The sequence below is a fragment of the Xenopus laevis genome, chromosome 1L, assembly GCF_017654675.1.
Source record: "Xenopus laevis strain J_2021 chromosome 1L, Xenopus_laevis_v10.1, whole genome shotgun sequence".
NCBI lineage: Eukaryota > Metazoa > Chordata > Amphibia > Anura > Pipidae > Xenopus > Xenopus laevis.
In genome coordinates, this window is record NC_054371.1 from 117013950 (window position 1) to 117041762 (window position 27813).

Sequence of the window (27813 nt, forward strand, 5' to 3'; positions counted from 1 at the left end):
TTAAATGATTTTACAGCCAAATGAGACAACTAGAGTATTAGAGAGTGTTCTCTAGTCTTGGCCCTGCAGCCTTACTCCTTCTCAGAATCAAAACGACCCTTTCAATGATGTCATAGCCAGCTGAAATGACTAGACTCTATTAGAGATAGTTTGCACCCAGCTCAGCTGTAGCCTTGGTTGGACAGGCGTGTCTGGCTGCCCATGCTGCCAGTCTCCCTCACTGCTTCCAGAACCAGTCAGACAGTTCCACTTCCAGGGACCCTTTACAAATTATTTTGCACATATGTGCTCCAAACTGAATTCCAACTGCAATCGAATGTTATTTAGGTACCTACAGCTAAAACATGCCTTCCAAACGCAATTCACTCTTAAGGTCCCCATACATGGATAGATCCGCTCGTTTGGCGATGTCGCCAAATGAGCGGATCTCCCTCCGATATGCCCACCTTGAGGTGGGCAATATCGGGCAGATCCGATCGTGGGCCCTAGGGCCCAACGATCGGATCCTAGCATTCTCAAACGGGCGGTCGGATCGCGGGACCGCATCAACGAACAGATGCGGCCGCGATCCGACGGGATTTTTAAACCCATCCGATCGAGATCTGGCCGACTTTCGGCCAGATCTCGATCGGGGAAGCCCGTCGGGGGCCCCCATACACGGGCCAATAAGCTGCCGACACAGTCTGTCGGCAGCTTTTATCGGCCCGTGTATGGCCACCTTTAGACTGCTAGTGGTTACCAAAATTACCATGGAGCTATAGCTTCACGGACTAGATTTGGAAAAAAACTTAACCTACATGTATATCATATTAATGCACCCAACTGAATAAAGTCCAACAACACTGGTGTGAAGACATCCTGGACTTAGAGTAAGAGTTATGGATGGATGCCCTAGCTTTAATACCCCCAACGTATTCTCTCTATTAGGGACAGATATTTACAGATCAAGTTACTTAATAGAGTGTATTTCACCCCGGAAAGATTAGTTAGGATTTATTTATTTTTTTAAAATAAAAACTTAAAAAAAAGAACGTAGAAAAAAAACTGTTTTAAATAAGAGTGAAGCCATGGTAGCCCAACCGGTGGTTAGTTTTATCTCTTTAATTTAAAAATATGTATTTTTACAAATATAAAGCTGGAAGATACAGCATATTGCACCGGTTCCATTTTTTTTACAATGCTCTTCTGAAAATGGTTTAGGAAGTTTAATTCATTGTCTTCTGGTCTGGACAGGTCATAAATGTGCATTTATGGAAAAAATTACAAAAGGAGGGAAATATTTTCCCTTACATTGTAAGGACAAGGACAATTTATTTTTACAAACATAAAGCTGGAAGATATAGTACACATACAATTTACACAGGTTCCATTTTTTTAAAAAAAAAATTTACATAAGGGAGGAAATATTTTCCCTTATATTGTAAGGACAAACAGAACATGTTTATTCTATGCAAAAGCTCATTTAGACAAGCCACAGTAATTTTGGAACAAAGTGCTTTGGACTGATGAGACAAAAATTGAGTTATTTGGTCATACCAAAAAGCGCTTTGCATGGCAGAAGAAGAACACCGTATTCCAAGAAAAACACCTAGGGTCCAAGATCAGATCAGCTTGATACCTTTAAGGTGGGAATATCGAGGAGAGATATGCTCGTTTGGCGACATTGCCAAATGAGCAGATCTCTCTGTCTATCGTCAAACAAACGGATCTCTCTGTGTATGGCCACCGTTAGTCTTTCAATCATATGTAATCAGCAAGTCTAAAAGTGGCGGCCAAACACCTTAAGATCGTCTCGTTTGGCCAAATAATCAGATCATGACAAATGCAAGCGTAGGCATTTAGATAATGACCACATTGGCTCGTCTATTATGATATTATTCACTAAGGGCCAAATGATCCATGACGGAAACCTGTCCCAAACACATCTGCCCAATTTTCAGCCAGATCTCTATCAGATAGGCCTTCCATGAGGGCCCAAACATGGGCAGATAGGCTGCCAACTTGTTTTGAAGGGGTCAGATTTGCATCTTAAATCTGCCTGTGTACGGCATCTTAAAGGGGAAGGAAACCTAGTTGGCGCAAAAACCCTCCCTCCCTCCTGTGTGTTGCCCACCCTCCCTCCTCCTCCCCTGGCTTACCTGTCCCGCTGGGCAAATGCCCCTTACTTGTTACTTACCCTTCTGTGCAGGTCCAGTCCAGGGAGTTCACAGACGACATCTTCTTCCACGCGATCTTCTTCCTGCTTTGAATGGCGCATGCACAGTAGGAGCATTTCGCCGGTACAATCTACTGCGCATGCGCCAAAAGTACTTTGTGACTTTTGGCGCATGCGCAGTAGATCCGTACCGACGAAATGCTCCTACTGCGCATGCGCCAAAACGCCGTTCAAAGCAGGAAGATCGCGTGGAAGAAGATGTCATCTGTGAACTCCCTGGACTGGACCTGCGCAGAAGGGTAAGTAACAAGTTAGGGGCATTTGCCCAGCGGGACGGGTAGGCCAGGGGGGAGGAGGGAGGGTGGGAGGGTTTTTGTGGCAACTAGGTTTCCTTCCCCTTTAATTCTGAAGACGGGAAAGAAGGATTACTGGCCCAGGGAACAAAAGTGTAACAATTATTTTCAACCCTCATTGAATGGGAGTGCCTAACCCAAAATCACATACGTCAGAAGTGGTGCATCCTTGAAAACATTCTGGAATTCACCAGCTGCTAGACACATCCCTACTCCATACCTCCCAACTGTCCTGTTTTTAGAGGGACAGTCCCTCTTTTGAAAGCTCAACCCACAGTCCCTCCGTTGTACTGGAAAGTCCTCTTTTTCTCTGCACTGGCTTTTGGCAGAGAGCCCTGAACAGCCACAGCACCAGATAAGATACTTTTGTAACAATTTTGAAATAAGCAAATAAGTAATTGTAATGATATATACATCCTTTAACCAGGGAAAGAGAGATAATTCTGGAAAGGGGAGAGACTTTCCTAAATTAATATATTATAAATAAAGAAGTAAAACAAAAGAGAGGTGGATAGTTATAGAGCCATATGAGTCTCTCCCAAATGCAGTTTCTAAGTTCCAGTTCCCTATTATCCGTGCTCATGTGTTGCTGGTTCTCCATTACTTCTTTGCTGAATTCACTACACTTTGCCACTTGCCAGCATCTCCTGTACTATCTGTTTAGAACAGCAACGTATTGGCAGTACGCTACAGTACAAGGTTATAGATCACCCGCTTCATGAAACAAGCAATTCAGCTATTTACACACAGTCCCTTGACTGAAAGGTGTTTCCGGAAGTTAACGCCCCTTCGGCAGCCATAGACATCAAGGGAAAGATCTGTCAAGAGAGTCTTAAAAACCTTCGACACGAGTTTAGTCTGAAAACCGGAAGGTAGTTTCATAGTCCCGCCCCCCGGGTTTACTTATTTTATTCGCCAGGTTTGATTGAAGTTCTGAATTCAGCCGGCAGTAGGAAACGTGTCAGAAACTCATTGACCAATCAGAGGGAGTAAAGAAGACGCCGCGCTTTTTCCTAAGTTATCGCGAGAGCTTTGTGGGGGATCCTCCATCAATTCGGTTCGCGCGGCTCTTCCACGCTTGGCTTTGTGAGAAGCTGTCGGTCACTGTGGGTGACACTGCTGTTTGAGGCAAAGTAGTGCTCGACACCATGTCCAGGAGGAGGCACAGTGACGAAAATGATGGTAAGCTTAGTCGAGCCCCTGTGTTTCAATACGTGACTTTTATTAGGAGGTTGGTTTGGGTAAAAGACCTGAGACAGGCAAAACATGGTTTGCCCAGGTAGTCGGAAGGGACGGTCAGCAGCAGAATAATGTGCGGGAGATTTACACATTCCAATAATTTATAGATCTCGTGACAGTCTAAAGAGTTGTCATCAGTAATCCTGGGGACCACATACTTCCAAATTAGGGGAGTCCCAATGTCAAAAAGGCCATTTTATTTATGTCCACGCCTATTTTGCCAACCCTAGTTATAGACGTGACAGCGATTGTTGATTTTGGTTGGCTTATTGCAAACTAGCCTAATAATAATAATTGGATATGGTTCAGTATATTTACTGTTAATACATCATCTACCTATGGATGCAATGGTTTGATCCATTGTCTCCAGAGCCTTCACAGATCCAGTGCATGATCATTCATGTTGCATTTATTTATTTTTGTTGCACCCAAACATAATTGTGCAGCTGAAAATCTTCTCTATGGTCATCCGCCTCAAATAGGGTTTTTATAATGCAGAAATAGAACAGCACTAAAATACTCACAGGTGTGGTTGGCTCTATACATATATTAAAGGTAGAATAAACCATGCCTGTACAGTTTAGTTTTCTTTTTTTGTATATTGGGGTTATCCTTCATTGGACCTCCGTTATCTGCATATTTTTGTTTATAATATTCGTGGCTGATTCAAAATGACTGTCTTCTGCTGACTCTCATGAAACCGTGCCCCCCAAATTGGGCATTGAAAAGAGATCATTGAATGGTTGCTTGGAGTAATGGAGGGTCTAGTCACCATAAGGACAAATGTGTAAAAATTGTATTTTAAATTTAGGAATGCTTGTTTTTATTCAATGCAAATGCCTTATTTGCCCAGTATAAAATATTAATATACAAAACCAGCTCTGGCCTCAAAAAGTAAAAAGCTGACCAATTGAAATTTTTAGCACTGAAACGCAAAAACTATATAAGGTACAGCAAAATAAGTTATACTGCAGCTCACCTGATGGGCAGAGTGACCTGGTTGTATTAACCTTAGGTCCATCACTTTCAGACACAGTTTAAACAATGTAATTAGTGTATGTAAAATCAGCTTTTTTGGCACTCCCCAGAAACGGCAGGTGGTTCGGGTGCCGTGCCCCAAACCTGTAGCTTGAGGTGAGAATACAACCAGAAAAGAGGAGCACGCACTCCTAGAGCCAGCCAGTAAAGTTAAAATTGAAATTTATTCCATATTGCTAAAGCTTTAGCAATATGCTCGTCTTTTCTTGCAGTATAAAATAACTTTAAAATGCCTAGTAATGTACAACTGGTTTCTTTATGAATACATTATTCTCTCATGTAGTAGCTTTTTAAAATAACAATTTGATTTTTATTTTTTTCTTCATAAGGAGGACAAGCTCACAAAAGGAGAAAAACCTCAGAGCCCCTTGAAATCGAAGACAGATTGGAATCCTTGATATGCAGAGTTGGTGAAAAGGTAAATATTTTATGAAAATTATAGGGGACCTCGCGGCTGGTGATACTTATACTAATTCTAGTGTTAGAATTTGTTTTTTAAGAATCCTGGGAAAAACAAGCAACCCTTTCTAATGCCAATAATTGGTTTAAATTATAACCATTAAGTAAGGCTGCAACATTGCAGTTTTTTGCACATTAAATGGCAATCTTCAGTCCTTTGCTTATTTTCTTTTGACAAAATTTCTGTTGATCACTCTAGTACTATTTTCCAGTGAATTCTGGATGACAAGTAGCTTGGAGAGCCCCCCCATTTTTACTGATTCTCATATTATACTCTGGGCAGCTGTCTGTTGTAAACAATATAACATTTACAGTACAAGGCTGATGACTATTAAATTCTGATTCACATTACACAGGAGCTTAAAAACCACTGCATTTAGCATCAAATTTGATGAATAATGATCTCCATAGTAGCAGCTTCTAGGACAGATTTACTGTCACTCTTATTTGCTTAGATGATCTACTCTAAGCTTCGTTTCTTAAGAGCTGGTCAGAGCACAGTGGGTATGTGCAATGTCTACCCATGATTTAAGCTTTGCCTCACCCTGCAGGGAATTACTTAACTGCATTTGTAGTGGAGACTTTTAAGCCATTAACTTACAGAACTGGTAAGAATATGATTGCTTCGATTAGTTTTTTATTGTTACTTGACTTTTAGTACATTTTTAGTTATTTGAAATTAAATGTATTGCCTTTTTCAGAGTACATCCTCACTGGAAAGCAACCTAGAAGGTCTGGCTGGAGTTTTGGAAGCTGATCTGCCTAACTACAAAAGCAAGATCTTAAGAATTCTTTGTTTTGTGTAAGTATAACACATTTTTAAATGTTGCGGTTTGTGACTTTGGCTACTAGTGATATGTTTTAGCGCAATTTTATTGGAAGAATCTAAAGTATAAATTCTAATTATGGTTAATACACTGCTCAGAAGTGAGCAATACCTTTGTTTGAGTTGTGAACATTTCATTAAATCTTTCTGCCTCTGAATTTGACAGCCTTTTCCTAATGCAAGGCACGAGGAAAGTAGAAAAGCAAATAGTGTGCAGGATGGAATTTAAATTAGCGAGACTTGAGGTGGATTTAAACCAAATAAATATAATTTTTGCCTGAGGTAAAATCTAATTTAAAATGCATTTTCAATTAAAAGTAGTTCTTGTCTGCCCTTGCTGGTTGTTCGGAGTCTTGATACAATGAAACAGAAGTCGGTTCTCCTCCATCCAAGACTTAAATTCCACATTCTTTTTCTTCATTGGTCTCTTTCTTATGACACTTTTGCATGGCAGTGAATAACAATAGATGGGGCACACTGTGCTTTCTATAGCAATTACATTTACAAATAACGTTAAAACTTTTGAGTATTGGCATGTTTGATCTATAACCCTTCAAAGAGCTGTAGTTTTTATTACCACTAGTTTTCCTGAGAAGAAAATGGAATAAAATAACATAAAGGTACACATTTTGTGCTAACGCATGTGGCAGGTGCTGTGCATAGCCTAGGCCCTCGTTTTATCTGCTGAAACCATGGCATCACAGACTTTGTGTTATTTGTGATTTTATTTCATTCTTTTTAAGTCAAAGATGATTTCTACAGCTCTCACCTAGACATGCCCAGCCAACAGCTGCTAGGTATTTTTTAACTTGAATGGGGTGGGAGGTATTGTTGGGGGTTGTTACACTGTTGTTTGTGCTTTTACCTTCTGCACTTTGGTAACACTAAGCTGTGTTGTAGACCAAAAATTTTCAAAACTCCTCTGTTCATACTACTGCATTTTATTTATTTAGGGCTCGGTTGCTGCCTGAAAAAATGTCGGTGTACTCTACATTAGTTGGGTTGCTTAATGCCAGAAACTACAATTTTGGTGGAGAATTTGTGGAAGCCATGATACGACATCTCAAAGAGACAATTAAACTGAATGCTTACAGTGAGGCTGTATATTTAGTAAGTGCCTGGTTTCTTCTGAATTATGTGTTGTTAGTTGTTCCTTGCATCTATGTATCAGTAGTGTGCTAAACACTATCTATGATGATGCTACATTCTCTGAGACTTGTATTTTGCCTTAAAGGAGAACTAAAGCCCAACTAAAGAAGTAGGTAGAAATGCTGCACATTGTTTTTGGCTTCTGTACCAGCCCAAGGCAACCACAACCCTTTAGCAGGGAAGCTCTGTGTCTCCAAAGATGCCCCAGTAGCTCCCCATCTTCTTTTCTGCTGATTCACTGCACATGCTCTGTGCTGCTGTCACTTACTAAATATAGATGTCACAATATAAGGCTGATTAGTAGTTAATACAGATAATTACTACATGGCAGCACAGAAACCAGTGCAATTAGCATCATAATGTAATTATCAGCCTTGTAGCATCAGTTTATATTACAGACCAGCCTTATATTCTGCTTGATAATTTGTGACTAAGCTTAGCGTCTCAACAGCTGCTCAAAACCCACTGAGCATGTGAGTGTCACAGACACTTTCAAAGATGGTGACTCCCTTGTGACACGTTTGATGTTCATCTAGATCATTGCTGCTATTGAGAAGCTGAAACTTTAGGCTGGTGCAACAAGTTCAGTATATAAAATATGGCATTTTTAGCCACATTCATTTTTAGTGTTTAGTTCTCCTCCTTTAAAGGGGTTGTTCACTTTCAAACACTTCAATTCAGTTGTTTTAAGATTGTTCAGAAATAAATACTTTTAACTGTTTTTCCAAAATTGAAGTTTAAAGTTAATGTTCCTGTCTCTGGTGTTTCAGTCTGGCAGTTCAGTGATGCAGGTGCAGAATTGTTACAATTGCTAAGTTAGTTGATCCATTTCTCAGCAGCATCTGTGGAGTATTGGCAACTATTGTATCAATTCTAACAGCTGCCTTTAAAGGGTTTGATCACCTTCAAATACTTAGTTTGATTTATTTATTTTTTTAAGTTGGTTTCAGACCGTTCACCAGATAAAAACTTTTTCCAATCAATTACTCTCTATTTTATATTTGTGACCATTTTTCTAATATTGAAGTGGAAAGTTTTCATTTTTTTTTTTTTTTTTTTTACCTTCTGTCTTTCTGAAGCAGCTCAGGGGTCACCAACTCTGTAGCTGTTCTAAATTGATACATATAGTAGATTCATTTCTTACCTTTGGCCCTGTTGAGCAGAATCCCTGAATTCCTTTAAAGGCAGCTGTTAGAATTCGCAGTTGCAAATAATCGAAAGATACTGCTGAGAAATGTATAAACTAATGTAGCAAATGTGATTGTTCAGAATCTGCACCTGAATTACTGAGCTGTCAGCCTGAAATCATATGAATATTAAACTTTAAATTTGGGGGGGAAACTGTAAAAAAATAAAAGATCTAAAACAGTAGGAAAAATCTTTACTTCTAGTGAACAATCTGAAAACGACTGAATTGAAAAAAGTGTTTGTAAGGTGAACCCCTTAAACAATTTAGTTGTTTTCAGATTGTTCTTCGGAAATAAAGACCTTTTTTCAATTACTTTACATTGTTTATTTTTTACTGTTTTTCCAAAATCTAAGTTTAAAGTTCAATGTTCGTGTCTCTGGTGTTTCAGTCTGGCAGCTCAGTAATTCAGGTGCAGACTCTAACTGTTACAATTTTGCAACATTTAGTTGATACATTTCTCCATAGCATCCCTAGTGTATTAGCAACTATTGTATCAATTCTAACAGCTGCCTGTAATGAAACCCAGAGATTATGCTCAGCAGGGACAAAGATAAGAAATGTATCAACTAAATGTATCCATTTAGAACAGGTTACAGGGTCGGCGACCCCCCCCTCCCAGGGCTGCTTTAGTATTAGAAATGGTCACACATAGAAAATAAAAAGTCATTATTGCTGGTGATCTATCTGAAAACAACTAGTTGTTTGAAGGTGAACAACCCCTTTAAGGGATCCTGCTCAACAAGGCCAAAGATAAGAAATGTATCAACTAATAACTTTCAATTTTGATGTTGGAAAACTGTCACATATAAAAAATGGCAAGTAAATGGAAAAAGTCTTTGTCTCGTAAACTATGAGAAACCAACTGAACTGGAAAAAAAAAGCGTTGGAAGGTGAACAACCCCTTGAAGTATAGTTGACTGTTTCCGGTATGCCAATAAATGGTGTTGCAATTTGTATAATTGCTTTGGTAGTAGTCTTCAAATATTTCAGATTGTGACTTGTACACAAATGCACTTTTGTTTTCCATATTGCAGTCTTGTTACAGTTTTGCAGTTGAAATGATTCATCATTTTATTTGCAGTTGTTTGGGATTCAGCCAAATCCTGAATCAATTGAATTGAAGTATTTGGCTGAATTTCAAACCAAATGCTAATCTTAATTTGCATATGCTAATTAGAGAAAGGAGGGGTTAAAAAGAACAAAAACATGTGACGTTTCTGTGATGAAAAGTTGTATGGTCATAAGGATTTGGTTTGGCCAAATCCCAAACCAAACCTTTGATTTGTTGCATCTCTAATTTTTTGTCACTGTAAAAATAATGTGTAAGACCAATAATTTGTGTTGAGGAAAAAAAAAGTTTTAAACTCTTGTTTTTGATCTTTTTGCTCTACATATAGGTCCGTTTTCTTTCTGATCTTGTAAATTGCCATGTGATCGCAGCCCCGTCAATGGTTGCCATGTTTGAAAGCTTTGTTGGGGTCACTCAGGAAGAAGATATTCCCCAGGTAAGTGTGATACACTAGCAAACAAAGGCAGTATACATATGAATTCCAGAAGACTACCTGCATAATCAATTTCTTTGAAGGAAATTATTTGTAGCCCATTGAAAGCCTTTTGAAATAATGAAGTCAAAATGTGTAAAGTTTACTTATGTGTGAATCTGACGCATGATACACAGAGAAGATCTGCCTGTACTCGCAGTGCATTTGTTATACAGCTCAAAATAACTGCAGTTAGGGTAATGAAACCAGCCGACACCTTCCTTTAGATTTTTACTGCCAAGTGACATAAAAGAATTATTTTGTGTAGTCAGACCCATTCTGTAGTGTAAATATGCGATTTGAACTATTGCAGGTGCGAAGTGACTGGTATGTGTATGCAGTTCTTTCTTCACTGCCGTGGGTCGGAAAAGAATTGTATGAGAAAAAAGATGTCGAGATGGACCGCATTTTATCCCAAATTGAGGCTTACCTGAAGTAAGACTTCTTTATTTTCCAGTTTTTGTGGGGTGTCTGCTGTACCCAAATCGATTTTTTTTTTTTTTTTTTTTTTTTTTTTTTAAATTTAATTGAGAATTTATTTTCCACCTTAAGGCAACGTCAAAAGCTCCATGTATCTATTCTGCAAGTATGGTCAGCAGAAAAACCACACCCGCAGGAAGAGGTAAATTCCCTTTTTATGATTTACTTTTAATATAATTATTACTGGTGTTTATATTATTCTCAAGTCAGAAACACGCAGTTGTTGGGACACTAGACTAAATGCTCATATGTAATTCCTTTATTTCACACCATTACTTTAGCCCTAATTTATATTCAGCCACTTTGATCTATATTATCTTGTACCTTATCTGGCTGTCCCTAGAATGTTCATGTGTATATGACGTTAACACCTCACACTGAGATGGACGTTCCTTTTTGTTGGTCATTTGATCTATGAGCTCTCTTTGGAGAGCTTTAAGGACCCATTTATTAAACCTATATTATTATTATTATTTTCTTTTTTCTGGTCGAATTTACGAGGGGGGGCACTCTATTTTTTGTGGACTTATTAACCTATCAGAATATGAAAATACTCCATCTCAAACCTGTTGATGGCAAATGTCCCTGAAGTTGTTTCTTGACATGATGACCTGTGTTGGATAATCCAATAAAGTCTGGGTTTTCACAGTGACCATTCGATAAAATTTCGGAGCTTCAGTCTTACAATAGAGAATTGATGCTAGATTTTGTCAGTTTTTTTCTCTCCGATTTTTTTAGTGAAAAATTAATTAAAGTTTTAGTAATAGGCTCCTAAATGTTTTTTCGAAAGTAGGCCGAAATTGTCTGCTAATTACTTGTACCACAGGAAATAGAAGGCTTTAACATTTTACATCTGTGTGATTAAAAAAAAGAGTGCTTTTTATCTGCTTGAATTTGACCAGTGATCCCCAACCAGTATCTCGTGAGCAACATGTTGCTCTCCAACCCCTTGGATGTGGCTCCCAGAGGCCTCAAAGCAGGAGCTTATTTTTGAATTCCAGGCTTGGAGGCAAGTTTTGGTTGTATAAAAACCAGGTGCACTGTCAAACAGAGCCTCAATGTAGGTTGACAATCCACATAGGGGCTACCAAATGGCCAATTACAGCCCTTATTTGGCAGCCCAAGAAAATTTTTCATGCTAGTGTTGCTCACCAACTCCTTTTACTTCTGAATGTTGCTCACGGTTTCAAAAGGTTGGGGATCCCTGAATTTGACTAACACATTTTTTTGTATTCTCCTAAGTATTTAGACTGCTTGTGGGCACAAATACAGAAGTTAAAAAAGGACCGTTGGCAGGAAAGACACATCCTGCGTCCATACCTTGCCTTTGACAGCGTTTTGTGTGAAGCTCTGCAGCACAATCTTCCACCGTTTACGCCACCACCTCATACTGAAGATTCTGTGTACCCAGTGCCAAGAGTTGTTTTCAGGATGTTTGACTACACAGATGCACCTGAGGTACACAGTTACTAGCATAATTTTATAAAACTTAAGCTTCTTGGGTATTTGAGGTTTTCAGATTATTTTTAACAGGTCCTGTGTCTTAAAGAGGCATCAGCTAGTTTTAACCCAAACAGCACCCCCCCCCGAGTATTACATTTAAACGTATGACAAAATCTTTTGTTTAAATGGCAATTATTATTATTCTTATTAACATGTATTTATATAGCGGCAACATATTGCGTAGCACTGTAAAGTAAATGTGATTATACAACTACATCACATGAATTACATACATAGAACATATGGAGTAACAAACATCACAATCAATACAGGTACAAAAAGGTGAGGAAGGCCCTATGCATAGGCATACAGTCTAAAGGGAAGGGAGTAATACACAAGGTGTGGGAGTGGGCAAGATCGAATTAAGTGGGTGAGAAATGTGGCATTGTATGTGGTGTTGCGTTTGGTAGTTAAGCAGATTGAGGGTAGGCTTCTCGAAAGAAGTGCGTTTTCAGAGATTTCTTGAAAGCAGAAAGGTTGGGAGAAAGTCGGACAGACCGTGGGAGAGAGTTCCAGAGGAGGGGTGCAGCCCTTGCAAAGTCTTGAATGCGAGCATGTGAGGAGGTAATGAGAGAAGAGTTGAGTAGCAGGTCAGTAGAGGAGCGTAGTAAGCGAGTGGGTGAGTATATAGAGATGAGTTCAGAGATGTAGGGTGGGGCAGAGTTATGAAGTGCTTTGAAAGTCAGTGTCATTAATTTGAATTTGATTCTGAAAGGTAACGGAAGCCAGTGCAGGGATTGACAGAATGGCGAGGCAGAGGAGGAGCGGTTGCTGAGGTGTATGAGCCTCGCAGCAGTGTTCATTATGGACTGGAGAGGTGACAGACTCTGGAGGGGGAGGCCAATTAAAAGAGTTACTGTAGTCTAGACAGGATATGATGAGAGAGTGAATAAGAATTTTGGAAGCGTCTTGGGTGATAAATGATCGAATTTTGGATATGTTCCTTAGGTGGAAGTGACATGATTTAATAAGTGACTGGATATGAGGAGTGAATGACAGAGCAGAATCTAGAATAACCCCAAGGCACCGGGCCTGGGGAGAGGGGGTGATAGTGGAATTGTTAACTATGATGGATACTTCTGGGATGTTACTGATGTTAGTTGAAGGAAAGAGAACCATTTCAGTTTTAGAGAGGTTTAATTTAAGGTAGTGTTGCGACATCCAGGTAGAGATAGCGGACAGGTAGGAGGAGACACGAATTAGGAGTTCTGGGTTGAGATCAGGAGATGAGAGATAGATCTGAGTATCGTCAGCATAGAGGTGGTAGTGGAAACCATATGAATTTATTAATTTGCCGAGGGAGGAAGTATGTTTTATACACTGTCCTATGGTTTTTCATATAATGTTTACAGTGATTTGTGTAGGTTATTCTTACAAAACAGACAAAATCGTTTCTGTATATAAAGCCAAATTTGTTTAGAGGCACCGATTGGTTTAAATGAAGATTTGCATGCACTGTCTTCCATTAACTTTCTCTTACATATACTTTAATTATGAAGGAATGATTGTGTGCGCAGGAACTCTCATCTCTGCATAATAAATACTTGACAGGGTTCCCATATGGCAGCTGGCCATAGTAACACATGTCCTTAGTAACACAGCATACTGTTTATTTAGTTTTCTGGCCCTTATTCCCCCACTACTAGTTTTAAAGTGAGCTTGTATTTAGTGAACTGTTTTGAATATAAAAACAAAAACATTTTATAGTCTGTAGCCATCATGTTTTGACAGAGATGTATTTGTATTCTTACAGGGTCCAGTCATGCCTGGAAGTCATTCTGTAGAGCGCTTTGTTATAGAAGAAAATCTGCATTGTATACTTAAATCACATTGGCGCGAAAGGAAAACCTGGTATGATTTGTTTTTTTACGTTTTCAGTCTGAAGTTGCCAATCTAGTGTTCTATATGTCAGATTTCTCTCAGATTTACTTTTTTTTTTGTGCACCTGAAGCTTAGTACAATGTTTAGTGGATTGGGTGAAAACCTAAGGCATAGCCTCCATTATATTATCGTACTGTAGGGTCTTCTATATCTAACAATCACATGCCTTGATATCATCTACCTGTAAGCATGGCACAGGCACACTACACATGTTTGACTTACTCAAAGTATGTTCATGACCTACACTCTTCTGTGTAACCTACAGACATTTTTTGTCAGGCCATATATTGGCAATATCAGAATTAATATTTAACAAATAATGCTATTTTAAAACTTAGGGGAACATTCATGAACCACATAGTTATAATTTTATGTAATTTCGATTTCAGTAAATCTGAATATCGTTTGATATGTTCATTTTTTGTTCATTTTTTAATATTTATTAACTTTCCAGATCATACACAGTGACGGTTGTAATAAAAGTTAGAGTAAAAATATCATAATTATGTTTTTATTTTATAGTGCTGCTCAACTGTTAAGCTACCCAGAGAAGAACAAAATTCCCTTGAATTATCACATAGTTGAGGTATGTAGTTTCCTTTTACATTACATATTGTAGATGTTTTAAATGTGTACATTGATACTATTACCAAAGTAACCCCATAGAATGGGCTTGTTGAATCCAATTTAAAAAAAGTGAATGATACATACTTTGCTTTGTTTATGGCTTTTGGCTTTAGACCATATGGCTCCATAGGCAAGTAGCTAAGCTCCCTTTTAATAATATATTTATGTTCTTTGTTGTACAAAGAAACAAGGTATATGTAATATGTTTTGAGACCTTGAAACAAGGTACAGTTCAGGAACAGTTCAGTGTAAAAATAGAAACCAGTGGGTATAGATATTTATATATAGTATGTGTGCGTGGGTTCATTTGGAGGGGTTGAACTTGATGGACTTTGGTCTCTTTTCAACACCACTTAAAGTGGACCGGTCACCCAGACACACAAAGCTGTAGAATAAAAGTCCTTTTCAAATTAAACATGACATCCAATTTCTATTTTTTATTAAAGCATTCATAGTTGTTGTAAGCTCATTTAAAAATCTCAGCTGTCAATCAAATATTGTCTGCCCCTCCTCTATGCCTTAGAAGGCATAGAAGCTGGGCAGACCATTACTTTCACTTTCCATTCAGCACTTCCTAGATGCTCTCTCCACATTCCCCCAGTTCTCTTCACCGTTTAATTGTGTAGCCAATTCTGATTTCCCAGACTGAAGGAAGCAAGATTCATATAATTTATATAGTGTAATTAAAGTTCATTTTGCTTGACTGATGTGATAAAATAGGATTATTAATAATTTTTTGGGGTGACTGGTCTCCTTTAACTATGTAAATATGATTGGATGTCATGAGTTATTGCTCCGGGGCAAATGTTTCCAGTGGAAATAAACGTGATCCACTAGTCCCAAATCTTGTAAGAAAACTAACAGTTTTATTCATTCATTTCTTGCAACAAATTTTAATTACCTGGAGGTTAGTGGGAGTGTGTGTTTTACAGCCAAGTCACTTGTGTTATTTTTATTTTTTTTAAAGGTGATCTTTGGAGAGCTGTTTCAGTTACCAACTCCTCCACATATCGATGTCATGTACACTACACTTCTTATTGAACTTTGCAAACTGCAACCTGGATCGTTACCACAAGTTGTATCCTTTTCTTAGATGTGTTTGAAAACTGACCAATTTTAGTTTTGGCACACACTGGCATCTATGTCCCAGTGTTCAAAAGTGGAGGTACTGACACAAAAACCATTGAGACCAATAGTCAATCTAAGCTCAGCACGGGGTTTCAGTAGCAAAACAATGTCATGTGTTTTAAAGTTTTCTCTTGAAAAGGTAATGCATACAATACACAGGTTTCTAGACATGTTTTTTAGCTGTGGGACAGATTCCCTAGTGGCTCAGCCAAAATGTTAGTTTTGACCAGACTTGGGTAGAACATTTGACTATTTTAGATATTATAAAATCTATGGCTTGAAGACATAAATGACAATTTTATTATTTCATTTATGCTTTGTAAAATATAAATATATAATAAAATACAAAAAACCCTTTTTGTGACAGAAAAGAGTACTAAAAAAAATTTAAGGGCAATGCCCATGTTTTATAACAGCTGCTTGTCTAGTACTCCAAAATGTATTTTCTGTAATGCTTAACCAATGAATAGCTTGCACAAGCCTCTGAAATGTTGTATACACGCCTGGATACGATGAACACAATTTGTATTGACAGGTAATAATCTGCAGAAGCATTTGAACTGCCCACTCTACTGATTTATAGGAGTTGTGTAATAAATATAGACATCCATTTACCGAAGAACTGTCTTAGTGCTATATACTAATAACACTATTCACAAATGATGATAATCTGGGGTTAGCTTTCACTTTTTCTGTAAATGTTCTGTAGAGCACACCTTCATAGGTTATTCTGAAATCTATATTATTTTAGTAGTCCTAGTGAACTGCAAAAATGGTCTCTCATGGTCTTATTAAATGTGTAGTTAAAACAACTGATTAATTGTATTTCCTACGTTTTAATTTTGATGCTTGTTTGCATTTTGAGAATTTTCTCTTCATTTCGGTTTCCCCTACAGGTTTATAAACTGGTTTTCACACCATCTTTCAAACTTTCAATTTAGATGGAACTGGGAGGACTGGTAAGTGATTTGCTTGCAGGTTAAACCTGCAAATTAATCCATAAAAAATACATCTGTAGAACACTTGCGGCATGTAACACACTTTAACCGCCACTGCCATCCAACAGCAGCTGTTTGTTCTGTTTCTTTTACACTTCTGGTTCTTATACACAATGTGTTTCACTGTAGTGGAATACACAAGATCTAGTGTGGGGGAATGCACAAGTAAATGCTCTTGTTTAAAGGAGAAGGAAAGCTACGGAGGCATTTTATTGCCAATAGATTAGCTGCAATAGTGCAAGATAGAATGCTATATTTATTCTGTAGAATGTTTTACCATACCTGAGTAAAAAGCTCTAGAAACTCTGTTTGTTTAGGATAGGAGCTGCAGTATTAATGTGGTGTGACATCACTTCCTGCCTGAGTCTCTCCCTGCTGTGGGCTCAGATTACAGTAGAGAAGGGAGGGGTGGGAGGAGAGGAGCAAACTGAGCATGCTCTTGCCCAGGGCAATGAGGTTTAAACTGAAGGCAGGAAGTCTGATACAGAAGCCCATGTGTACACAATAGAAAGAAAGAAATGCAGTGTTTCTTTTGACAGGGGACTCGGAGCAGTACTACTTTGGGGGTTTACTGGTATATTTAGATGAACCTTTCTGATAAGGCTTACTTAGTTTTAACCTTTCCTTCTCCTTTAAAAGTGACTAGTGGAGCATTTAACACTTGCAATCTGAATATGTAGCTATTGTGGGCCGTGCATTTAGCAGATTAGCAAACTGTTGCTAAACTTTTACCCTTTAAGTACCATAGATTCTAATCCTATTCATATTAAACCTTAACCAATTGGTTTATTCTTTTTTCCTAATGACAGTCGTGGGCCGTCCTGGTCTCAGACCACCTGAACCCCCTATACTCTGTGCCTTTCATTTAGTAATGGCATATTTTTCACTTGAATGAAATGCATCATGGACATAACTATTTTTAAGTGCCTATTAAACCAATACCTTTTGCATTTGTGGTAGTGCAAAGATTATAAGGTCCCTTACTCCTTGAATATTGTTGATTCTTTATAAAGGCAGCATAACAGCAGAACCTAGAAAAATCACATCTATCTGATATTGTGTTTGAGTTTTGAGTTAAATTTAAGTGTTCATTTTTCTTACAGGGCAGACTGTCTTTCTCAAGACTTGAATAAACCAAAACCACAATTTGTTCGTGAAGTGCTAGAAAAATGTATGAGGTATGTCCTTAATACCACAACACAAGTCAGAACTGGCAGCCTTAACAATGTGTTTTTATGCAATTTCTTATGTTTTTTTTTTGTTTTTTTAAGGCTTTCCTATCACCAGAGAATATTGGACATTGTACCTGCAACATTTTCTGCATTATATCCAGCCAGTCCCTCCTGTGTATTTAAATATGGTGATGAGAGTAACAGTAAGTATGGTCTGTAGCATAAAACAACGATGTGGGAATGGTGGTATTGGTTCTGGTCTCTTCCCTCGCCAGTGATTATAGCAATGAATAAAGAGATACCAATACCTGCAGTTCAAAAGTGGGGTGTTCCCAGTTTTATTGTGGTGCTCTGGACACATTGTTGTCCTGAAACGTTTGATCCTAACCTGTATGTCCAGAGCACCACAATAAAACTAGGAACACCCCACTTTTGAACTGCAGGTATTGGTATCTCTTTTTCTCTGTAGTCAGCACATCGATTCTCACTTTTCTTTGGAGATGGTGCACTTACCATTGGCAAAACTGTGTAGTAGAAGATTGAACAGCACCACCAACTCTTAAAGTCGTTAAAGCCTTTATTTATGCTTTTGTGGGCATGCGGCCTTTTATCAAGCTTAATAAAAGGCTGCATGGCCTGAAACGTTGCGGTGATGCTCTCAAAAGCATAAATAAATGCTGTTTAACGACTTGAAGAGTTGGTGGTGCTGTTCAATCTTCTACTATCTCTTTTTCTCATATTAGGGGGACACGAGGAAAGATGGGGTTAAGCTCCACCCTCCCAGAGGCAGGACACTTGGGAATAATTAATTAAGGGACGTGCCATACTAGGCTTTACCCCATACAGCAATCGGTTTTTTCAAATGTTCTGCTTCTAGGAGGTAGGACAATCACATCCTGTGAGATTAACTTCAGCCAGCACAGGCTAGCACCCGGGGGGACACCAGGAGCAGGGGTACTCGTCTCCTCCGTGGTTCGCCCCCAACGTTGAAAAGCCACTGGGGTCAATCTCTAGCTTGGGCTAGAACGACCACCCTGCACCACAGGGTGCAGGGCAAAAGGTCTGGGTGAGCTGACCAGAACTAGGTATGTAGCACAGGCTCTCCCTTTATTGCAGTCTGCTACAGCCCCCCCTTCATCCCTCTCTACCTTTGCATCAGCTTCTAGCACGCCATTCTCCCCCTGCAGTGGCAGTATTTGGGAGCAAAGAGAGAAGGAGATGAAGTTGAAGTTGCATCTGTTGGCGCTGCTGGGAGACTGCCTGGTAACCCCTGCACCAGAAGAGCTGACAGTCGGACCCAGCAGGTGGGGGGGGGGAACCCCACGCCATTTCGTTTTGTGCTCGCTGTTGGAACGCATTGCAGAGCAGCGTGTGAGTTGGAACGCATTGCAGAGCAGCGTGAGGCGCATCAGATCCCCCCCCCCCTCCGTTGGAGCACTAAATTTAAGGCGCACAACGCAAAAAAGGGCAACGTTCTCTACACTTGGCATATAACCGAGGTCCTTGTACACCTAACTACGAATCCACGTCTCCCAATGGCAGAAGGTAGGTCAGGGGGGCCCTTCACGAGGGCGGTGAGGAAAGTACCCTCAGCAGTCCAGGTACAGTGCCTGTACTAAGTGCCATGCCAAATTGCCTGGAGACCAGGGTGAGCCACTATGCAGAACCTGTGCCGCGGGGCAGGGGACAGCCAGTTAACTCTGATCGGGAGGGAACTTCCCAGGCCCTAGCAGTCAGCCACCCAACAGAGCCACCAGCTCCCCTTTGGGCAATTCAATTAACTCGGTCACTGGCATCATTGCAGGGGCTGCCAGCCATTGCAGACCACTTAGGCAAAGCCTTAGCCAAACTCAACCACAAATCCAGTGGCAAGCGGTCAGGCGAACTGAAGGGGGACATGTCCATCCAGGCTCCATCTGACGAGTCGTCTGTTGACCAAGTCTTCTCTCAATCAGAAGGCAAGTTGCCGCCTTCTGAGGGCTCTTCTGGGGAAGAAGACTAAAACGCGGAGGAGAGTAAGGACCGTGATGTTGACGGGATCATTAAAGGGGTACTTGAGGTATTGCATAGTTTACAAACAAACAAATGTAATGTTTCAAATTGCTGTTTTTGTAAGAGACATCACATGTCTGCAAACTGCTTTCCGTCACATGAACAGCTCTTCAACATAATACAGGGGGAATGGGATGCCCCAGAACGAACGTTTCAAGCATCAAAGAAATTTTCTAAGTTCTATCCTTTTCCCAAAGAATTGGTGGACAAATGGTCAAACCCCCCGGGGGTGGACGATCCGGTCTCTAGACTGTCCAAGTCAACCACCCTTCCAGTAATGGATGTGGCAGCCTTAAAGGATCCCTCGGACAGGAGGCTGGAGGGATTTTTAAGAGCTATTTACTCTTCTGCGGGTTCAACATTATGTCCTTGTCTAGCCTCTGCCTGGGTATCTAGGGCTATACAAGCCTGGTCCGAATCATTACTTAAGGATATCTAAGAAGGGGTCCCTAGAGCCGACATACTATCTACCGCACAGACTATTGCGTAGGCATTCGCCTACCTGTGACACTAACCTGGACACATCGTAGATAACTGCTCACACTTCAGTCATGTCCATAGCGGCACGCAGAACACTCCAATGGTGGCTACAACTGAACAATCTAGCAGTGGGCCAATCCTGGGTGACCCCAAATTGGAATGTGATGTCCTCAGATGCCAGTCTACAGGGCTGGAGGGTGATGTGGGACAGCCTCTTGCCACAAAGCCTGTGGTCTCCAGAGGAGTTCAAACTTCTAATCAACATTCTGGAAATATAAGCCGTAAGACTAGCGCTAGCCCACTGGGCACATCTCCTGCAGCAAAAACCAGTACGCGTTCAGAGCGTCAATGCAAATATAGTGACATACATAAATTGCCAGGGACGAAAGCGCAGCAGAGCGGCACTAGTGGAAGGTCAACAAATCCTCGGGCAGAGATCAACTCTGTAAGATTGTCAGCCATTCACATACCAGGAGTGTCCGATACAAAGGTGGACTTCCTCAGTCAGAATCAACTGCATCCAGGGCAGTGGGAGCTTCATCCACAGGCATTTGCAGAGTTCATGGATTACTGGGGACAGCCCCAGATAGATCTAATGGCACCCAGAGCCAATTGGAAAGTTCCAAGGCTTTTCGCTTGCTACAGAGACGCACTGGCAACAAGAGTAAATACCATGACACAGGTCTGGAGGTTTGACCTGTCCTACGTCTTTACTCCTCTTACCATGCTTCCTCAAGAAGGAAAAAAAAAAAAATTCTCCTGTCAAAGTAATAGTGGCCCCATACTGGCCTCGGAGGACCTGGTTCTCTGATCTTCAGGAGCTGTCGTGGTGCAGTCCATCCACTTGGATTACAGACCAGATCTTCTTTGACAAGGACCAATAGTTCATTCCAACCCGGTCTCTTTGCATTGATGGGATGGTTGTTGAGGCATCCATCCGGCGGAGTCATGAACTAGCAGAGGAAGTTATTTCAACGATGCTGAAAGCACAAAAACCCACCTAGTCAAAATCATATCACAGAGTGTGGCACTCCTATTCTAATTGATGTAAAGAGTGCTACCTGGCCTTTCTCAAACTCCACGTGCCACAAATTCTGTTATTTCTGCAATGGGGCCTTCAGCTAGGCATAAAGCTCAGCCCTCTAAAGGTGCAAGTGTCAGCCTTATCTATCCTATTCCAACATCGGCTAGCGTTGGAAGATATAATACTCGCATTTCTCCAGGGGGTGGCGCATATGGTTCCCCCCCCCCCTTTCATCCACCAGTTGCGGGTTGGGATCTTTAATCTGGTGCTTGAGGCCCTGCTGGATCCTCCGTTCAAACCATTGAGCTCCATAGCAGATACTTGGCTCACATGGAAGGTGGTATTTCTAGTTGCGATTTCATCAACCAAGAGTGTCTGAGCTGAGCGCACTATCCTGCGAACCATCATTCCTGGTTTTCCACAAGGATAAAGCCATACTACTCACGGTACCTTAGGTAGTGTCATCCACATAAATCAGAAGATTGTAGTACCGTCACTGTGTTCAGATCCTAAGAACGACCGAGACGACTCCACAACCTAGAAGTAGTCAGAGCGCTTCAGGGTATCTGGAACAGTCAAATCCTTCTGCCGTTCTCAATCACTGTTCATCCTGCTAACTGGACCTCGTAGAGGACAAGCAGCCTCCAAGGCAACCATCGCTGGGTGGATCAGACATACCATAAGACAAGCCTACCTGTCAAAAGACTCCACTAGACGGCGTCTGAGCCCACACGACCAGGACAATGGGAGCGTCAGGGACTTGGCGTAATTCGGCGTCGCTGGACCAGATCTGCAGAGTGGCTACCTGGTCATCTACGCATACCTTCACCAAGTTTTGTAGACTCTTAACACATTTTCCTCTGCTGAGGCCTCACTCGGGCGTAAGGTGTTGCAGTCAGTACTCAAATAGCGTATTCAAAGCAACTAGGCTCGTACCCACCTGGGGGCTGCTTTAAATCCCCATAGTTACTCGTGTCCCCCTAAGATGACTGAGAAAACAACATTTTTGATACCGTTAAATCTGTTTCTCTGTAGTTGAAAGGGGGACATGGGATCTCCCTGGATTGTCATTCTGCCTTATAGTTAACGTTATTGTTCCGATAAAAGTTTGGTGATTACAGTGTATGGGGTTAAGCCTAGTATGGCACTAATTATTCCCAGGTGTCCTGCCTCCTGGAGGGTGGAGCTTAACCCCATTGTTCCTTGTTCCCCTTTCGACTACAGAGAAACAGATTTAACGGGGAGTATCAAAAATCTTTTTATTCACAGTAAATATGGTTGCATTTTTTTTAAGCTATTGCTAAAAAGCTATTGTAGGTCAGAGGTCGTACAGAGAAGTCCTGTAGCTCTCTTGTACATTTAGGGCTATTAAAATCACTTGGAGGACTGCATACAGCCAACAGCTCTCCAGTTGCACAGTCCTGATTTAGGGAGGAATTTTTAACTTGATGAAGATGACTCTATTCTAAGACCATGTTAAATAGGTCTTATTTTGGAGTAATCTCAAATATGATGAATTTGCAAAGGCAACAGTTTTGGAGTCACTATGGAACGTGAACATTTACTAGGCCTGAATAGAAATGCAAATAATGCAAGAAAGCCATAAAGTAGCAAAGAGCTTGTGTTATTATTTTTCCGTGTGTGCACAGCAAAGAATTTTGTGAGCAGTTTTAAAATTCTGTAAGCAGAGATGTTGATGAGTAGATTTTGTTTTACTGAAAGTTCTTTACACCACAATTGGTAGTATGAACCTTGCTTACAGTGCATTTGTTTTTGTTCTCAGAATCTATAACCTAATGAAAAGCGTGATTATACATAGGCATAACAAGAAGTCTAATGTTTATTAGAATAAGGAAGTGTATACTTGGATGTTAATCTATTACAATTTTCAGCATTGTTTCATTCATTTAGTCTAATTAATTTTCTTTAACCTTTTAGGTGCTTTGCCTGGATATTCTGTTGCTGTCACTTTGACAAATGAAATTAAAAATAAAGCAAGCGACAAAGAGATTTTTAACATTTTAAAAGATATCCCTAATCCTAATCAAGATGACGACGATGGTAAGAGGTTTTTAAATACCTTTATTTTTTTTTTGCTGTATGACTGATCTCTATGGTTCTAAACAAACTGGAATATCACCTATGCAGATCTTGGTGCAACACCCACCACATTCAAAAAGTGAACCATACAGTTCATAAACGTATGAATAAAGACCAATTGGTTTCACAATTAGATGAGGAATTATGAAACTACATCCATTCTGGCAACTGATTTAAAAATTCTAATACCCACGACTTGTATTTTCTGACTTTTAAGCATCTTTTGGCTAGTCTAAGATGTGGGTGGTATCTAGTGGCCAGTGTGAATTTTAATTGTGGTGACTCGTCACTTATCATTACCAGGATAATGTATGGGGAATCTAATCAGAAAGTTGGCTCTGCTAAAAAATGTTTATGATGCTTCATAGATAATCTTCATGTGTTCAGGAACAATGTTTTCATTGATGATTATATATCAAATAATCTACTTTCTTTGTGCAGTATAAAGATATTACAAGACACCGTTTAGTTCCATGAGCATATAAATCCACGAGTCATGGCATTTATTTTATTCAAACTATGGAACTCTGACGTTCCTTTAAATATTCTTTTTATTCTGAAGTAGAGGATCAGATTTTACTAGTTAGGTACGGTCAGTTGAAAATAGTGACATCACTGAGCACCATTTATAAGAATATTTTCAGGACTGTTCATGTTTTTTATGCATTCTAAGTTTATTTTATACTAGATGTTTTGCAGGTTGTTAGACTATAACACTGAGGTTGTCATTTAAAGTGATCATGCTGTTTTTTTTTTTGTTTTTTTTTTTTCAGATGAAGGAATCAGCTTTAATCCACTTAAAATTGAGGTTTTTGTACAAAGCCTGCTTAATCTGGCATCAAAGTCCTTCAGTCATGCCTTTAGTGCTCTTGCAAAGTAAGTTTACTATTTTTGCATTTCACCAGGGAGAAATACTGACTTGTCAGTAAACCTCTACATACACCTAAATCAAACGTGCATTGAAAACGTGTTCTGTCTATTCTTATTTAAAACATTAAATATTCCTAAATTATTATTTTAAAAGGGACATTTAAAATTGTTTAATCGCTTTTCTACTACAATTGGAGATTCTTAAACTGCAGCCTGCAGCATTATATGCCTTTCCTTAGCCTATAAGCCCTCGTCAGGCTTTCAGATATTCACTGCCTTCTTCAAACAATGGCTTGTAGGAAGCTGGAAATTGAAGGTCGTTTTAGTTGGTCTTTACAATGTTTAGTACAAGAAATAACAACTATAGTCATGTCATAATATAAAAGACAACTATGTTCAGCACAAGCCATATACAGTATATTTCAGTTTGTAAGAAAAAAAGGAGGGGTATTCTGCACTTTATACTGCTGGCATCACTGATTGTTAGGGGAAAAAAATGGGACCTCCCAGCTAATTTTAAAATGAGGGTTACACCATTTGAAAAATGTTTTGTTTGAAGTATAATTAAAAAATCTATACCTCTTTCCAGCACAAAAGTGGAGAAAACTAGAAGGAACCGTCTGTAAACTGTATATTTATTTATTTTGGTAACATATCTATGGGTTTCTTCTGTAAAGGTTTCATGACATCTTTAAAGCATTATCTGAGAGTGATGAAGGGAAACTTCATATTCTAAGAGTCGCTTATGACGTCTGGAAAAATCACCCACAGGTGAGATTATATTAATCAGTGTGGCATAAAGATGCTTCTGTTCTAATCATTGAATGAATGAATGATGGGATAATTGAAAGCCAAATTAGACACAACGTTGTTGCACTTCTATTTGTTGGTTACTGTTACTCTAAATAACCAGTTACCTCTTATAAAAGTGAGCTTTGTAAGTGCAAACAAAGCAATATGCAGCAGAATAGCTTTTTACTTGTGACTTTTTGGGCCAAATTGCACCATTCATATGCAACTACACAATCATTTGTTCAGTCTACTGCTCCAAAAATGTCCTTATTATAATTTTTTACGTGCCCTATTTCAGTCTTTATTTTTGCAGGACCCAGGGTATGGTGAGCATAATGGATGATGACATAACCTGCCTGGTCTTTAATTAAACCTTTGCTTTCTACTAATGACATGATTGTCAACTTGACTATGCAATTGTTTGCCCCTTTAGTTTTACTATAACTTGTGCAGCACATTGTTTGAGTTGAAAATAAATCTGCTCGTTGTTAAACTGGTACAAAATATTTTGGCATTTTGTCTTAATCCTGTCTACAGATGATTGCTGTGTTAGTGGATAAGATGATCCGAACACAAATTGTTGACTGTGCAGCAGTGGCAAATTGGATCTTCTCCCCAGAGTTATCACATGACTTCACCAGGTGACTTATTTGTCTTAACTGTGAAATTATGTGGTAGAGACTATGTATTCTCAAAGCCGGTGACTATTGGACATTGCTAACCTAAACTGCTTAAACAAAGCATCTAAAGCTGCTGATAAAGTTGCTATCTGTTTATTGTACTTGTAGCTTTACCCTCACCATGGGTACTACAGCTTTGACTTTTATTGTAATACTCTTTCTACCCTGGCTATGTTTTATGTTACCCTTGTTATGACACTTGTCTTTTCCCATGTGCCAGATTTAGTGGTAGTGCACTATGCATATTTTAATGTAATGCTTGCTGGCTTTAATGTGCTTTGGATCCTATTCTGGTTGCTTCAGATTTTTAACTTTCTTTACAGGTTTTATATTTGGGAAATATTGCACTCTACAATTCGGAAAATGAATAAACATGTCCAGAAAATCCAAAAAGAGCTGGAAGAAACTAAGCAAAGGCTAGCTAAACAGCATAAACATGTATGTAATATGAAATACGAAAAGAGTTGGATATTGGTGTTTGTGACATTTGATGCATATTTGCATCATACCTCTCAAGTTAGAATGGTTGCTTTCTTGAAGCTCCCCTTCTTCCGCAGGCATTCTCATATTTAACTCTGGTTGCTAAGAACCTATCAATTCCTGTTTATTCTCCTTTTTATTAAAAATAATGTTTTAAGGAAATGCATTTTTAAAAGTAACTTAGTGATATTATTTTACATAATTAAATGTTTTTTTTTTTTTCTTGGATGAAAGAGACCGATTGTCATGCTTTGAATACACTTTTTATCCCCTCCCTCTAAATCTAAACTGGTTCCTAGTTAGAGAAATGATGTAGGACACGGATATTTCAGCCATAAAATGACCTACCTACCTTGTGATTGTTTTTGTGTTTTAGAGAGACAGTGATGACAACGATGAAGACAGTGGAAGAAAAGATGGTCCTTTAGAAGAACAAATTGAGCGATTGCAAGAGAAAGTGGAGTCCGCTCAGAGTGAACAAAAGAACTTGTTCCTTGTCATTTTCCAGGTAACATCAATTTTTATATGAAGCCTAAAGGCAACACAACTTGAAATGTCATATTTATGCGTAATGATTATACTTTTTTTTTTTTTTTTTCCCCCTCAGAGGTTTATCATGATACTTACGGAACACTTAGTACGCTGTGAAACTGGAGCCATTGATGTGAATACTGCTTGGTATAAGAACTGCAGAGAGAGACTTCAGCAGATATTCCTACAGGTAATGCTTGATTTCATTCAAGACTTTTCTACTTAATAATTCTAGACTGAAACTGTATCCAATAAAGTGTTCTCTCATGGAATTTTACAGCATCATCAGACAATCCAGCAGTATATGGTGACTCTGGAAAACCTCTTGTTCACAGCAGAACTGGACCATCACATCCTGACCGTCTTTCAGCAGTTTTGTGCATTACAGTCTTAATGAAACCTGCGCCGGAGTTCCTTTGTACACCCGCAGCTGCATTCTAGGGCTGGAATGTTATTAGGAAAAGACATTTTTGGTCAATTAACACTGAAAATGTGATTGCTAGTAGAGGCAAAGCCATCATTTGCAGTGTTATGGTTATTGGTTAAACTATTTGCTTCTTTTTGGACAGTATAGCTATTTTATGAGGGAATATGTTTGTTTTGGCTTTGTCCTGTATTGCTTACTGTATTACCCCTCCTATAATGGTATTGCTACTCTATGTAGACATACATTAGAATTGTTTTTTTTTTTTTTTCTTTTAATATTTTCCTTGGAAGTTTCCTTCATTGCAATGTGAGTGAAACACTTTTTTTTTGTCAGCATAGCAATGACATGGTTTATTTTTTTTTATTATTATTGTCCTGCTACAATGAACATGATGTCTTAAGATTTTCATTATTCCTTGGTTTCCCCCCCCCCTCCCATCACTCTGCGCCATCCCAAACAGAGTTCTTAATTCTGGCAACAGCATGATTTAAATACAACTCAAATATTTTTTAAGCTCTTGCCCTTGGTGATTTTTTTTTTTTTTTTTTTTTAACATTTGAATACTTCCACTCCTTTAAAGAAATGTAAGATATGCAAAAAGAATGTTCTGTGTAAATAATACATTATGGGTTGTACTGT

General features: G+C 39.3%; 1 protein-coding gene across 1 annotated transcript; it reads left to right on the plus strand.

Moving 5' to 3' along the window:
- The first annotated feature begins 3573 nt into the window (after positions 1-3573).
- ncbp1.L (nuclear cap binding protein subunit 1 L homeolog) lies at positions 3574-27687 on the plus strand. The gene is given in 23 exon segments (NM_001092041.1): positions 3574-3690; positions 5115-5203; positions 5946-6046; positions 7024-7180; positions 9806-9913; positions 10263-10384; positions 10502-10571; positions 11672-11887; positions 13686-13783; positions 14336-14399; positions 15408-15518; positions 16039-16103; positions 16465-16527; positions 17670-17744; positions 17838-17941; positions 23233-23355; positions 24168-24270; positions 24942-25035; positions 25594-25697; positions 26060-26174; positions 26593-26724; positions 26824-26937; positions 27028-27687. Coding segments are annotated over 23 exon segments (2376 nt in total). The 5' UTR covers positions 3574-3656; the 3' UTR covers positions 27142-27687.
- Positions 27688-27813: the final 126 nt, after the last annotated feature.